Below are 14,411 nucleotides of genomic sequence, written 5' to 3'. Positions count from 1 at the left end.
TCAAAATTAAAATTGGTTGCAAATTGTTCATGAAAGCAGTGTGCTCCCTCCAAAGTCTCTTTGTGCTTCGATCACAAAATTCATTTAATATCAGAAAGAGGTGTTATATTTGCACAGTATACATAAATGGTAAACTGATTTCCCCACCCCTTGAATTGTGTATCTGCTTCAGAAATGTGGGTTATGACTGGTTAAATGGCAATCGGTATGGACATTAAAACCATATTTAACCAGGGTTCGTTTTTTGAAAACATATTGGCTGATCTATGACATAGACAAATATATTTTTGAACTTTAAAAAATTGTAATTATGTAGCTTTTAATTGATCAGTGCTAAAATGTCAGTGGGTTGGAAACCACTGTTGATATGTTGTCATGCCCAGTAGTTGCTGTCTGTAGAAGCTTCAATTTTGTGGTTGTGTGTTTTTGATTTGTTTTACACAGTTTCCAAGGAAGTAGATAGGCTTTTTAAATTTCAGAGCTGAATCCTGTACTTAATAAAATATAAATAGCACTAAAATACCTCAATTTTTTTCATTAGGTAGAAATGTTTATTGGCATTACTGACACTGATAAGCTTTGTGATGAAACTGGCTTCTTAATTCCTACTGTACTTTCTTTCTTCAGTTATGTGTCAGCCATTCACTAAGGCCTGCTGCCGCCACACAGTTCCCAGTGTCTTTCGGTTGGGCTTGCTTGTGCTTGACTTGTGAATTGAGACCTGCAAATGAAAGATGGGTGGCAGTAGCCTTTGATGAAGCGTGCAATCATTTTGCTATTCCATGACTCAAGAAAAAGAAAACCAGCATAACCACAGTGGTTAGTGGCTCTGCTTTGATTTGCAACGTTAGATATTTGAATCCTCTGCCAACAAATAGGGGTTGGAAAAAGCAAATGGAATTGGACTCCTTGCACCCATTAGTGTCAGTCTGCACCCATTTATCAGGATGGAGGAGGATCTTGATGCTGTTTGGTATGCAGAAATTTAAAAACCTGCACACTGTAACTACTCTGCCTTTTGATAGGCCATTTGGATGTGCAGTTAAAACACATTTTTAATGCTTGAAAGTTATAGTTTAAATTCAACCAGCAAGGAAGGGATCTTGTAACCTTTGAGATTTGGTACTGGGTCCAGCTTCTTCGTTTGCTGCCATCTTTAGGGATTTTGTTTTATGGGCTTGCATGGAAAAGCCTGTATTGATAGCAGTGGGGAAGAGGTGAGGAGAGAGAGCGAGTCAACACATCTTCCATCTCAGTGACTGGAAATTCTCAGGCAGGCAATAGATGGTGTCCACCACACACACACAGCTGTGCAATCTGTGCTCATTTCAGTGGAGGTCATGCAGCATCAGTGGCTGGTGGGTTGAATCTGACATTTTTTATAGAAATAGCGTGAATATCAAGAAGTGCTTCCTTATCGACACACTGGGCATTTGGACACTCAGTTACTCTCAAACTACATCTGTATACATAAGCTAGCAAGGTGACTAATCTTTGTGGGTTATGGGGTGAGGGAGGCCTTCTAGCTGGGCAATTTACACAGTCAAAACATTTTATAGCAGAACTGTTCATTTTGGAGTTCTTATGGGTGGGGGAATAGTTGTTAACATTCCAAAAAGTGCTGGCACTTAACAACAACAACAACAACAACCAATCAGTGAGGCAGCATAAAAATTACTGGCTTTTGTGGTAGCTTGCTTCATACAGAAACATTGTCATGTTTTAGAATGTTCTTTATATCTAAAGCCCTGCTAGAAGGTGTAAAGAATTTTGTGGGTTTATTTCATTACCTAATTGTTTTTCCATCTTAATGATTTTGTGTGTTGTACAGCAGTATCATTTTTCACTTATTTATTCCATCAGTAGCTATGGTTTGTACAATGTACAATGGTTTCATTAAAAAAATAAACTTTAAAGTCACAACACAAAATGCTGTGTGAACAATCTTTTGAATAAGAAATTAGTTGATTCAACAGTTTGAGTGTGATAGCTTTCATGTGCCTTAGGAAAGGACTGTAGTAAGCAACATACAGCAACGTTATTTGCATCCAGAATGTCCTAGATTCAGTCTTTGGCATGTTGGGCTGGGAAGGAACCTGGTCTGAAAAGCTGGTGCCATTCTGTGGATGGTTAACTGAGCTAGATGGGCCTGTGGTCTAGCTACATTAAGGCAGTTTCCTGCAGTCTAAGCACTTGATAGTAAGGCATTTATCCCAATTGGATTTCTGAGTAAACATACCTAAGATCTCAGTGTTGACCAGGCCTATAAGGCTATCTGTAGGTTGGTGGTACAGATCACTCAAAGTTTTGTGGCACCTTGGCAGGCTGACAAGTCTTTTGTGTTGAAAGCTTTGGGGGACTAAAACTGGTGCTTTAATAAATTCCCCTTTGAGGTGCTCTAAGCCACTATTTCCCTTTCCTTTTTGCTGCAAATAGACTTAACAAGGCCGCTTCTGTGGAACACTGTCCCATGAGTTGTGGCACAAACTTCTTGACAACTGGAAGAGGTTGCTTTGCCAACACCACTCCTCCTAGTGAGACACTTAAATATTTTATTTAAGTTTTATATGTGCCACCCTTCACAAAAGCATGCTTCAGGGTGATTCACAATAAAAAATACAATAAAATAACGATAATTTAAATACTACAAATAAAAGCACTTTCCACATTCATAATGGCAACAGGACCTATTCACACAGCAGAAATAAAATAGATGGAATTCTTTGGCCAGGCAAGATAGCTTATCCCCCACCCATAGGATCTTTTGCCCTAGGCCAACAACCTTCCTGTGTTATAATTTAGCTGGGGTCTTTTTTAATCTGGCTGAGTTGCGTCTTACTAAAGCAACATTCACACCATGCCTTAAAGGTGCTATGATTCCACGTTAAACAGTAGAGTGTCCTCAGAGAATTCTGGGAGCTGTAGTGAAGTGCGAGTGATTAGGACACCCCTAGCTCCCTCCCAGAGCTAAAATTCCCAGTTTCCTGGAAAGGGGGGCCAGGTGGGGGAAAGAGAACTGTAACTGTGGAATCACAGAGCTTCAAATGTATGATGCGGATGCGGCCAAAGTCATACTTTGAGCAGACCCATTAAAATGGACGGCGCTAAATTAGCACATTCTGCATGCAAGACCGCATGCACCTTCTCCCCTCCCTGCCTCAAAGAGCTCTGGGCATGGTAGTTTGCTTAAGGCTTGCTGGGAGCTGCGACCCCACGAGGGGTAAACTACAGTGCCCAGGATTCTCTGCGGTAAAGACACTGCTTCGAATATGCTTTAAATGTAATGCTGCGTGTCCTCCTATTTCAGTGGGGTTGCTGGCAATCATAGGAGCCAATTCCAATATAATATTTGAGGGGGCCGCCTCTCCCCCCCCCAGTTGATGGACATTGCCGTTCAAATGGGGTGTGCGCACCATTTCATATGCTCGATTATGTGGGCGGAGTTTACCCCCCAAAAAAGCATAATTTATTCAAGCTGCCCCCCCCAGCTGGCAAATGTGGCTTCCAGCCGCCTCTTTCCATCTACAGTCGCTTTTCTGGTTGCGGGGAGTTGCAAATGTGCTTCTGGCTGGCTTTGGGGAGGTGAGGGGTCCGCTTTGTTCCTGTCCCTACGCATTTGGTGTTTCCCTCTTGTGTTTGTGTGCTGTGAGCCGCCCCGAGATCCGCGGAGCAAGGGCGGCATACACAAGTCGAATAAAGAAAAGAAAGCCCTATCGGCCGCCTTGCTGCGTGAGGCGAGGACTCGCCGCCTGGCAGGAACGAGGCCAAGCAGCAGGGCGCGCACAGCCGACGAGGCTCCCCGGCGCCCCGCTCCGCCCCTTCCCAGCCCGGCCGAGGTGGCGGCGGAGGCGGCCGCCGAGAGGCAGGCGGGGCCAGGCGGGGCGGGCCGGCCGAGGAGCTCCACTCGGCCGCGCCGGGCCTGACGGGGCAGACAGAGCCAGCGGCGGCGGCGGCCCTCTTTCAGCTGCTCTGCGATGGCGGCCGGCGTGTTCCTCCGGGCGGGCCGCTTCCCGGGGCTGGAGGCGGCCTCTCCCTCCGCGGGGGCCGCGGCGCCCCTGTCGCGGCGGGCGGAGGCGGCCGGGCTCTCCTCGTCGGAGGACAGCGAGGACGAGGGTGGCGGCGGCGGCGGCGGCGCTGTGTCGGCCCCTCGCGGGCGCTGCGGAGTGGCGGGCCCCCCCGGGGGCGGCCGGCGGCGGGCTCCGGGCAAGCGGTCGGGCGTCGCGGCGCAGATCATCCACTCGGGCCACTTCATGGTGTCGTCTCCGCACAGCGAGCACCCGCCCAAGAAGGGCTACGACTTCGACACCGTCAACGAGCAGACCTGCCAGACGTACCGCTTCGGCGCGGCCGCGGGGGCCGGCGGGGGAGGCGGCGCGGCGGGCGAGGGCGGCGGGGGAGGCCGCCTCAGCATCGACGCCTCGCTCACCAAGCTCTTCGAGTGCATGAGCCTCGCCTACAGGTGAGGAGGGGGCGCCCGGGGAAGGCCGCCCGCATTGCAGACCCTCGGGTGGAAAGAGGGGTGATAATAATAACAACAGCAGCAACAATATAAATATAAATATAAATAATAAATGCCCCGCCCACCCGACTGGTTTGCCCCAGCCACTCTGGGCAGCTTCCAACACGTATAAAAATGTTAATAAATCATTAAACGAAAGAAAGCTGACTTCTGAAGGGTGCATAGTTACTTATGGCCTTGGCTCAGGGGGTCCCATAACTCCAGACCCTCCAACGTTTTCCCTATGAAAATAGGGATGTCCTGAGGAAAAGAGGGTCATTGCGGGATCAAATCAGAAATCAGGATGCCTTCTGTAAATCTGGGAAAATAGGGACACTCGGAGCGTCTGTTATTTAACTACTGCTACTGATCTTATTTTGGCTAGTTGGAGCAAGCCTTGGTTTGTTTGTTGTCTAGTTTCCAGCCACCTTTTATCAAGGCGCAACATGCTTCTTTGCCCTCCCCAATTTGATCCTCACAACAACCTGGTGGTGATTATTTATTTATTTATCTCTTAAGATTTAAGCACAGCTCCACGGTTAAATTTCTTTCTTTCGCAAAGCGGTTTACGAAAGGTAAAACGGTAAAATCGAGGCGAAACTCACCACGCTACTGTGAAAACATTAAAATCCTAAAACAGATTAAAGTCGCCTCAACTTTTTAAGCATCCAGATAGGCTTGTCTAAGTAGCCATGTTTTTATCAGACACCACAAAGAGCGCAGTCAGAGATCAAAGCGCCTGCTTGATCTCACTAGGCAGGGAGTTCCAAAGTTTAGGTGCTGCTGCCTTAAACAAGCATTAAGTGGCACCTACAGTAGTGCCAGTTCCGCCAGTTGAAGTGGTCGAATGAGCAGCTGTGCGGTAGGCTAGGCTGAGAAACGGTTACTGGCCCACCAAAGTTGGAGATAATGGGGCTTGCTTGTGAGTGGATGTGTGTGCAGAAGGTGCAAGAGGCAGGTAGGGTTGGTGCCACCCCTTCAGCACAGAGTCCAGAGTGCTGCCGCCCTGCATGCAACTCCTGTGGAGAAGAGTTAACCATGTCACTGGCCAGGGGTGTCCTAATCTTGGGAAGCGATTTTACTGGGTTTTTTTGTTCTGAATGATTGAGTGTGCTTTTTTGTATTAATAGGGTGGTCACTATTTCATAGAGAGCTTATGTATCAAAACATTGGTTATAAATGGGTACCAGTTGCCATGCAGTGGTAAATTTTCAGCATTTTTTCGGAGCTCATTGTGATTGGCTGCACAAAGAACTCCCGGGACTGCAACGCCCACCATCCTCAGCTGTTGCTCTTGCTAGCTAGGGCTGATGGGAATTGGAGTCCAGTCTCTGCTTGATTATTTTTCTCATGCTCTCACTTCCTCTGTGCTAATGTGTTACAAAAAGTAGTAAAACTTGGAAGCCTCATCATCACCTCATTCCCTTGCCTGCCAATTGCCCTTGCCCTCTGTCACATGATATTATTTGCCGTGTTCTGAAAAAAGTCATGGAGCTGTGCTTCCATTCTTCTGCACCATTGATTAATACTGTTAATACAAATACTTAAAAATTAAATCCCACCCTTCCTGTAAAGACTTGGAGCATGGTTGCCCCATACTCAGCCCTTATGAGGTAGGATTATCCTCATAGCAACCCTGTGAGGTAGGTTAGCAGTGGCTGTTGATGAGCAGCGGAGAAGGCAATGGGGGGCCTTTCCAAAAATCCATGGTCCCCAGCTCCATAATCCCCTCACCCTTATTAGCTGAACAATCCTCCCTATATAGACACGTAAAAACAATGCATGTCATAAAAAGTAAGGGATGGAGACCTATAGAGATGGTGCCTGTCCTAACATCATATTCAAATTGTGCTTGAGTAGGGACATTCAGATTCAAGTCTAAGGCTCTAACTCAGGCATAGGCAAACTCGGCCCTCCAGATGTTTTGGGACTACAACTCCCATCATCCCTGACCGCTGGTCCTGTTAGCTAGGGATGATGGGAGTTGTAGTCCCAAAACATCTGGAGGGCTGAGTTCACCTGTGCCTGCTCTAACTACCCAGGAACTGTGAGGGGAAGATGTGTTGCACTGGAGAGGAAGCCTGTTTTCTCTGGAGCAGGCTTCCTCAAACTCGGCCCTCCAGATGTTTTGAGGCTACAATTCCCATCATCCCTGACCACTGGTCCTGCTAGCTAGGAATCATGGGAGTTGTAGGCCAGAAACATCTGGAGGGCCGAGTTTGAGGAAGCCTGCTCTGGAGGCTTGTGAGAGGGGCAAGTGGGGGCTGATTTAGTGTAGGAGGAGATGTTTAAAAAATGTACTGAATTTGTGCTGCAAAGAATGTGAAATTCTGTCTTCTTTTGCATGGTAGCAGTTTTCAAGTACATATCAACAATTGTCTTGGGTGTGACCCCAAATTAGCCAAAGTAGTTAACGGCAAATCTTCTTTGCAGAAAGAGCTATAAAAGTAAGTTTATGGTGGAAAATCTCAAGCTCCTCCAAGTCAGCATGTTGTTTTGGTTTCCACTCCTCTTTTGCCCATTGCAAGAAAAGAGTGTGCTTTCTCTTTGCCATGCTTTTTCCTTTGTATGCATTAATTCTTTTAATTGAGAGATTGTAGTGTCAAAAGCTACGTTGATAGAGGTCTAGAATTCCATGAGAGAATGGAAACAACTTTTGGGAATTTATATTACAGTCTGTTTTTTCTTGGGTAATTCTCCTCGTCTTGCCTCAGGAACATGATTTGCTCAACAGTGCAATGTAAATTTGTGCTAAGCTAATTGGATGTGGTAACAAATGCTAGAGCTGCCCTGTTGGAGTAGACCAAGGCCTGTCTTGTTCAGCATTCTGTTCCCTGCACAGAAGATCTGTTGTCATACTACTATGAGCAAACTTTTTATAACTTTACAACACAGTGTCTGCTTGCTTTTTTAAAAGTCTGCCATTAGACTGTCTGTTTCAGAAGTTGGAGCGGGCGCATAAACCAGTAATCTAGCTAGCAAAACAGGGTGTGGAAAAGGGCTACGAAGGGACTGGTGAACTTCCTTGCAAGGAAAGTTTATGTTTGGGGCTCTGGAGAAAGAGAACTAAGGAATGTGTGCAGCCACTATAAAGGTCTGTATGCATGGTGTGAAGGAAGTGGATAAAAGTTGCTTTTCCTGCAAGAGATTCGGAGCAGACAAGAAACAATACTTCACACATTGCAACCACAAGATATGGAGATGGTTTTAAAAAGAGACGAGACAAATTCAGGAAGGATAAGGCTACAATGGCTACTAGTCATAATTGCATTAGAGGCAGCGTGCCTCTGAATACCAGTTGCTGAGGACCATGAGCAAGAGAGTGCTGTTGCACACATGGTTTGTTTGGGGGCTTCCCATTGCCATCTTACTGACCACTATGGGGAGAGGGATGCTGGACTAGGTAGACCTTTGGCCTGATCCAGCAGTGCTGCTCTGATGTTCAAGACCAGTTTGTGGGGCTGCTTTCCAGGCAGTGAGTTACAAAGCAAACTTGCTTTCAAGAATACCAAAACACAGTGTGTCAGGTGGACTATTAGGGCTACAGCTGAATTTTGTTTCTAAGTGGGCTAGTATTTCAGAAGAGAAACCGTCCTGTTGTTATGGAGGGACATGTTTCATTGTTCTAAGCTAGTACTGTAGTACACAAATTGTTCATTGTGTGCTAAATTCAATCTGCTACAGTAATGAGACCTAGAAAGTATTTTATCTACCTCCACAAAGTATTGCAGGAACATTTTGTTCTCCTTGCCTTCACTGCCTAAAGATCAAAGTATCACAACAGGATCAAGGATTGTGACTGATCCGGATTAGATAGGTGTCTGTAGGCGGGCACTGTCTCACAATGCTTTGCAACAGTGATTCTCCCTCAGTTAATGAAAACTTGCAAGATATTTTGTGAAGGATTCTGTTAACTTCAGTTTTACCCAAAGTATGCATGCATAGAAATTGTGTTACTACTTCTTTTCCTCCTGTTATGGAAAGAGAGTGCTAGAGGCAAAGTAATGTTCAAGTGACACAAAATATTGTTAGAATGTTTTCCCTTCTTGTTCCTAGCACAGGTGTGTAAATATTGCTTGTGATTTGTGTAAGCTCTTTTTAGAATATGCAGCAAACAGAAGCCTATACTGAGGTAGAGTAATGTACCAGGTTCATATAGCGAGCAGAAATTACTTTGTTGATCTATTTGCGTGCTTTGGAGGCGATCTTATCTGTTAAGGAGACTTTGCTTAAGATAGATGTGTGGCTGATGGTTATATTTTAGGAATGATGTTAACACTGGGATTAATCAGTGTAAGCCCTCTGAATCTTGTTTGTTGAGGTTGCCCAGACCAGGATATCAACAAAACCTAGCTCCTATAAATTTTGGGTTAAAATGATGTGTGACATTATTATTTATGATTATTGTTGTTGATTTCAGTGCTGTGAGGGTGGGTAAAAAAATGAAATGCATAACTTCCCAGAAAATTCTCAATATTGGGGGGGGGGATGACAGGGAGGGAACAAACATTCAGGCACCTTAAAGACTAATTGCTTATAGCCATGGTCATAGGAAAATGAAATTCAAACCATACTGTTTACAGTTCCTCCCTGTCCCCCATCTCTCTCTCTCTCTCTCTCTCTCTCTCTCTCTCTCTCTGTGTGCATATATGTGTGTGTGTGTATATATATACATATATCTATCTATATCTATATATCTATCTATATCTATATATCTATATATCTATATATAGATATATATATCACATCACTCAGGATAACACTTCATGCAACTTATGGAAGTGGCCTGTTGTCCACGGAAGCATATGCCACAATAGTTTCTTAGTACAGACCCTTTGCTGTTGCAGCTTTATCGTCGTATTCCAGGGAATTGGAAAATGGGTAAAATACTTTAATTAGATCAACATTCACTGGGTAAGGATATGTAGACTCTTCACAGGTTTGCATACTAACCATTGACATTGTTGTAATATAATATTACCATGTCAGTTTTTTATTTGTTGAACATGTGCAGAAAAAGGCACATTTACTTTACTCTTACTCCTCCCCCCGCTACCTTTGCATTTTTATTTGGAAACAAATGCTTCAGAGCTAAAAGGCCGATGACTCCGAAACTAATGTTGATAACTTGTCATGCCAAATTGTTGCTGCCCACAGAAGTGTCAAGGTTATGCTTATGCTTTTAAAATTTATTTTTACATAATTTCCAAGGAAGTAGATTTCAAAGCTGAATCCTGTACTTAAATAAAATATATAAACAGAATGAAAATAACACATTTACCCCCCCATCAGGTACAAACATATCTGGTCTTCCAGGCCTTAGAAGTCCTGGTCTGAAGTCTTCAACTTTATGGAGGTTTTCAGTATGAAAGCTGTGTAGGATAGTTTTGCTTGCATGCAGCTGGCCACTTGGAGCAAAGAAGAATTGCTTTCAAGTGGTTTGGTAGGGAAGTATCACAAAGGCTGATTGTGTCTCTTTTCCCTTTCCTTCTAGTTAATAAATAACTAGCATTTAGAACTATGTGGAATAATGGAACTAGTGACTTTTTTGTGTGTGGTGATTTTTGTGAACTTATTTGTAAAGCTGCTACAGCTTGAGGCTAGTAGGTAAGATCTAAAAGAAGAGTCTCTTCTTGTTCCTTTCCCTGTGTGCAGTTTAGGAACAAGGCTGGCTTTGGTATGCTGCATCTTTTACCCTGTAAAATGAGCAGCTTACTAACCTTAGCCCTGTAAAATGTACAGAAGGGGGATTCAGCAGTAGAAAAGCAAGACAATGGTCTCTGCGAAACCAACCATTGCATCATGTGGTTTGTTATCTCCTTCTGGTGAAGGTGAAGGTAATGCTGGAAAAATTGACTGACACTTTTCCTGCCTGATTAGCCAGCTTACCTCTGGGAGATTAATCTGTCATTAACAGACAAAGCATTAACCCCTGAAGTGAGCAGTTTTTCACAGGAAGTAGTTTGGGAAGCAGCCTAAAAGACTAGCAGAGCATTTTATTTGTAGTAAATATTTTTAAAAAGATAATAGAAAGCAGCAGATCTGACTAAAAGGAAAGAAAGTTGACTGCACTGTTCATATTACATTTTTCGGGTATGATAAATTTATCATTCTACCTTGCAGTGGCTGGAGTCTGTTCCAAGCAAGCATTAGGCTTATTGTTGCATTTATTTACTTTGGGTACATTTGTACCTACCAATCTCTCACCAAAGAGCTTAGAGCATTATATTGGGATTCTTTAGTTGTCTCATCCAGCTGTGGGTCAGGCTTGTATCTCTGTTCCTACAGAGCTGGAACTATGGACTTGTTTATAGTGCATGTGAAATGAAAAGACCTGCGTTTCTGTGGTTTAGGGTCCAAGAAGGGGCAACAGTGAACAAGAAAATGATTGCATGCTTCAGAAAGATTGTTTTCTATTAAACAGAAATTGTGTTCTTCTGTAAGAGCAGTTCATCAATGGGCTAAGCCTCCTAGAGACAATGCATAATCTCATTCAGCGATCTTCATGGACAGGTTGGACACCTGTTCGTTGAAAATGCTTTATGTACAGAAGGTCCTGTATAGGACAGAGACATGCACTGGATGATCAGTTTGCATCCTGCCTAGGATGAAGTGCTGTTGACAGTTCCATGCCTGAATTCCTTGCAGCCCGATCATCCAGAGAATCCTAAAGTAGGATTTCAGCCTGCAGACTCTAGGTACCTCATACACATCCTGTTTCTATGCTTCTTTACATGGAACCAAGGGGACGCAGGTGGCATTGTGGTCTAAACCACTGAGCCTCTTGGGAAGGTTGGCGGTTTGAATCCACACAACGGTGGTGAGCTCCTGTTGCTCTGTCCCAGCTCCTGCCAACCTAGCAGTTTGAAAGCATGCCAGTGCAAGTAGATAAGTAGGTACCACTGCGGCGGGAAGGTAAACAGTGTTTCTGTGTGCTCTGGCTTTCATCACGGTGTCCCGTTGCGGCACAAGTGGTTTAGTCCTGCTGGCCACATGACCCCGCATGCAGACAAATGTCGGCTCCCTCGGCCTGAAAGCGAGATGAGCGCCACAACCCCATAGTCGCCTTTGACTGGACTTAACCGTCCAGGGGTCCTTTACCTTTACCTTACCTTTTACATGGAACCAAGTCCTCCTGAGCTTGATGGGATTGAATCCTTGGCATGAGAACACAGCATCAAAATTCTGAGCAGTATCCTCCCTGTGGATGAAGTGGCTGCTTGAAAAGGAAAAAGTTGCGTAACACAGGAATCACAACATTGTTTATTGAAGCTGTTATATCCGCTGTAATGGACATGTTTGCTTCTAGTGGAGCTTGTCATTCCCTATCATTCCAGAGCCCATCTGTTTTCAGACTACAGTATGAAATGAAAACAGTAGTAAATGAAAATGGTGCAGTTAGGTAATTTTAGACTCTGGGCTTGATTGCCTTATTGGAATGCCCCTCTTCAGATAGTAGGTGGGTATTACTTCACCACTGTTGGAAACTCAGATATATAAGCTAGCCAGCAATTGGCTCCTTAAACCAGGGTTTCAGTCACCAAAATGGAATGCCTCATTCACATTTTTTGGCCAGACGACTCAAAAGTTATATTTTTCAATACAACTTTTTGGTTCCTGAAATTCATTCTGATTGTGCAGATAAAATAAAATGGATAAAGTTCTACAGGATGTGTTGCTAGTGTGTGAGAACAGTCAAGATCCAAGTATCCCCAGGCATGCACCCCCAGATGGTGGAGATGTCAGGCCCGGACATCTTCATTTGGTTGCAAAGTGCACCTGGGGAATTTTGAATGCTGACTTCACCTACTCCAAAATGGTAGCGTTGCTGTGTTTGGGGTCCCACCTGCTCATTCTCCTAAGTAGGGTCTTGGACTTCTGCCCCCAAAGTCTGGTACCACTGGGTTTGCTGTTGCTGAATTCCATTTTGCATTGCTGGAGCTGCTCCAAGTGTTTTCTTTCCTGCTTGTGCAATACTTATTTCCCAGAACTATTAGGCAATTTTTTTGCATTTCCTTCTGGGAGGAGGGCTCAGTCAATACTAGCATATTGTGAAAATATAGGCACTTCTGTTTCTGTAGCTACACAGACGATTACTATTAGAATTGGAATAAGCACAATCTGACTGTTATTGCTACATGTACACCCTCCTTGAATTCTGTGGTTTTACGTATCAGGGCATAATGACAATCATCTCTTCCTTAGCAGGTCTTAAAATTAGGTAAATACAACCTCAGATGAATAACAACACATTACACCATGCCTTGATTTATTTAACAGAAATAAAGCCAAAATGGGTAGTTAAAGAGACACTTCAGTGGGTATAGCAGGGGTGTCAAACTCAAATTCATCGGGGGCCGCATCAGCAGTTTGGTCAGCCTCAAAGGGCCGGTTGTATCTGTAGGACTATGTGTCCACTCTTTATTATCATAAATTATTGTCACTGCATTCAATTATTACTGTTTTTTGTAATAATGTAGACGGTCCAGAAGGATGTTATGGTCGATTGTATCAAAGGCCGCTGAGAGATCCAGCAGAACTAGGAAACAAAGTTGTTACAAAGAATGAGCCCTAATGAGACGATTGCTGCAATCCTATGTGCATTTACTTGAAACTCCTGTCGAAGAAAGTGAGGCTGGCTTCTGAGTAAACATACACGGCATGGGGCTGTAAATAAAATGTGTGTGTGTGAGAGAGAGAAAGAGAGAGAGCTCTGACAGGAAAGCATCAACATGCCTTGTGCACTCTCATTTTCCTTGGCTAATTCCCCTGCCTCCCCATCTCGGGGTGCCATTGCATAGCGCAAAAGGCGAAAGAGCGTGAGCACGCTGCCTGCAACTGGATCTCCGGCTTCTTCCTTTCCTTCCCCGAGGCGGGAGGGAGAGATCGAGGCGGAGCTGCTGGCAGGGCGGAGAGCGAGCCTTCGAGTGATGGAAGGGCTGCAAGGAGCCGCGTCCGATCTCCTCCCAGGAATGTGCCAGCGGAACTGACATGTGCCGGAAGGCAGGGAGAACCGCCCAGCGCCGCTGCGCGGGCGCGGAGTCCAACTTGTGGAGCTGAGATAGAGAGCCGGGCGCCAGATCGCCTTCCTCGCTTGGCTTGCCGCGAAATTGCAAGAGGAGGAGGAGGAGGTGGGGGGCGGGGAGCGGAGGGGGTGCCAGGGAACACAGCCCCCTCCCATCACGGCCATCATCATCGCCGCCCCCACTTTACATTTATTTTAAGGGTGTTTGGAGTGTGCGTGCGTGCCTCTCTCTCTCTCCCACTCACCCCCCCACACCAGCCACCCCATATTCCCAAAGAACAACTTGATCACGGGCATCGTTGGTCCTGGAAAGGCTGGCTGTGCAAAGATGGAGAGGGAGGCGAAATGAAGAGGAAGGGAAGCCCTGGGCTGGTGAAATCCAGTGCGGAGGAGAAGAGGACGCCTCCCGCAGGGCGAGTTTGCACGCCGGAATCCGGCATCCCCGGAGAAGATCCAAGGCTGGAATAAAAAAGTTTCTCCGAGGAGAAAGACTCCCCCTCCGCGGCGCGGAGAGACCTGACCTTCCGCTTGCTCTTTTTGAGCAGTGAGCGGGAGAGAGAAGCCAGCTGCCCGCCTCGCTTCGGCCCCCGACGACGAAGGCACAAGTTGAGAGACGCGGGGACATTTGAAGCAGCAGCCACGTCCTTAAGAGCAACGGGGGGGGGGGGGGAGGCGAGTAGGGAGCCGCACCATGTAAACTTTCTTGTGTCAAAAAAAAAAAAAAAAGCGAGAATAAAAGGTGAAGGCCGGCGGCGGCTACACGGGCCACATGAGGAGGTCTGGCGGGCCGGATTTGGCCCGCGGGCCTTGTGTTTGACACCTGTGGGGTATAGGATCAGAGAGCTAACATTTTCATGTAAAATCTGCATATGTTCTTAGTTGGAATCC

The 14,411-nt window shown here is 45.5% G+C and overlaps 1 protein-coding gene across 2 annotated transcripts in view; it reads left to right on the top strand.

The window, feature by feature from the left end:
• The first annotated feature begins 3,927 nt into the window (after positions 1-3,927).
• Positions 3,928-14,411, top strand: part of MLXIP (MLX interacting protein) — a 54,660-nt gene continuing 44,176 nt past the window's right edge. Inside the window, exon 1 of one of the 2 annotated variants that reach the window (XM_053369866.1) lies at positions 3,928-4,459. In XM_053369866.1, coding sequence (XP_053225841.1) covers positions 3,975-4,459 — 485 coding nt within the window. In that variant the 5' untranslated portion in view covers positions 3,928-3,974. The remainder of the gene's footprint in view (positions 4,460-14,411) is intronic. The other variant, XM_053369867.1, reaches the window with a different exon arrangement.

Source organism: Podarcis raffonei, chromosome 16 (genome assembly GCF_027172205.1).
Source record: "Podarcis raffonei isolate rPodRaf1 chromosome 16, rPodRaf1.pri, whole genome shotgun sequence".
Classification (NCBI taxonomy): Eukaryota; Metazoa; Chordata; class Lepidosauria; order Squamata; family Lacertidae; genus Podarcis; species Podarcis raffonei.
Note: the sequence above shows the minus strand (reverse complement) of the source record. Positions and strands in the feature narration are given on the sequence as shown.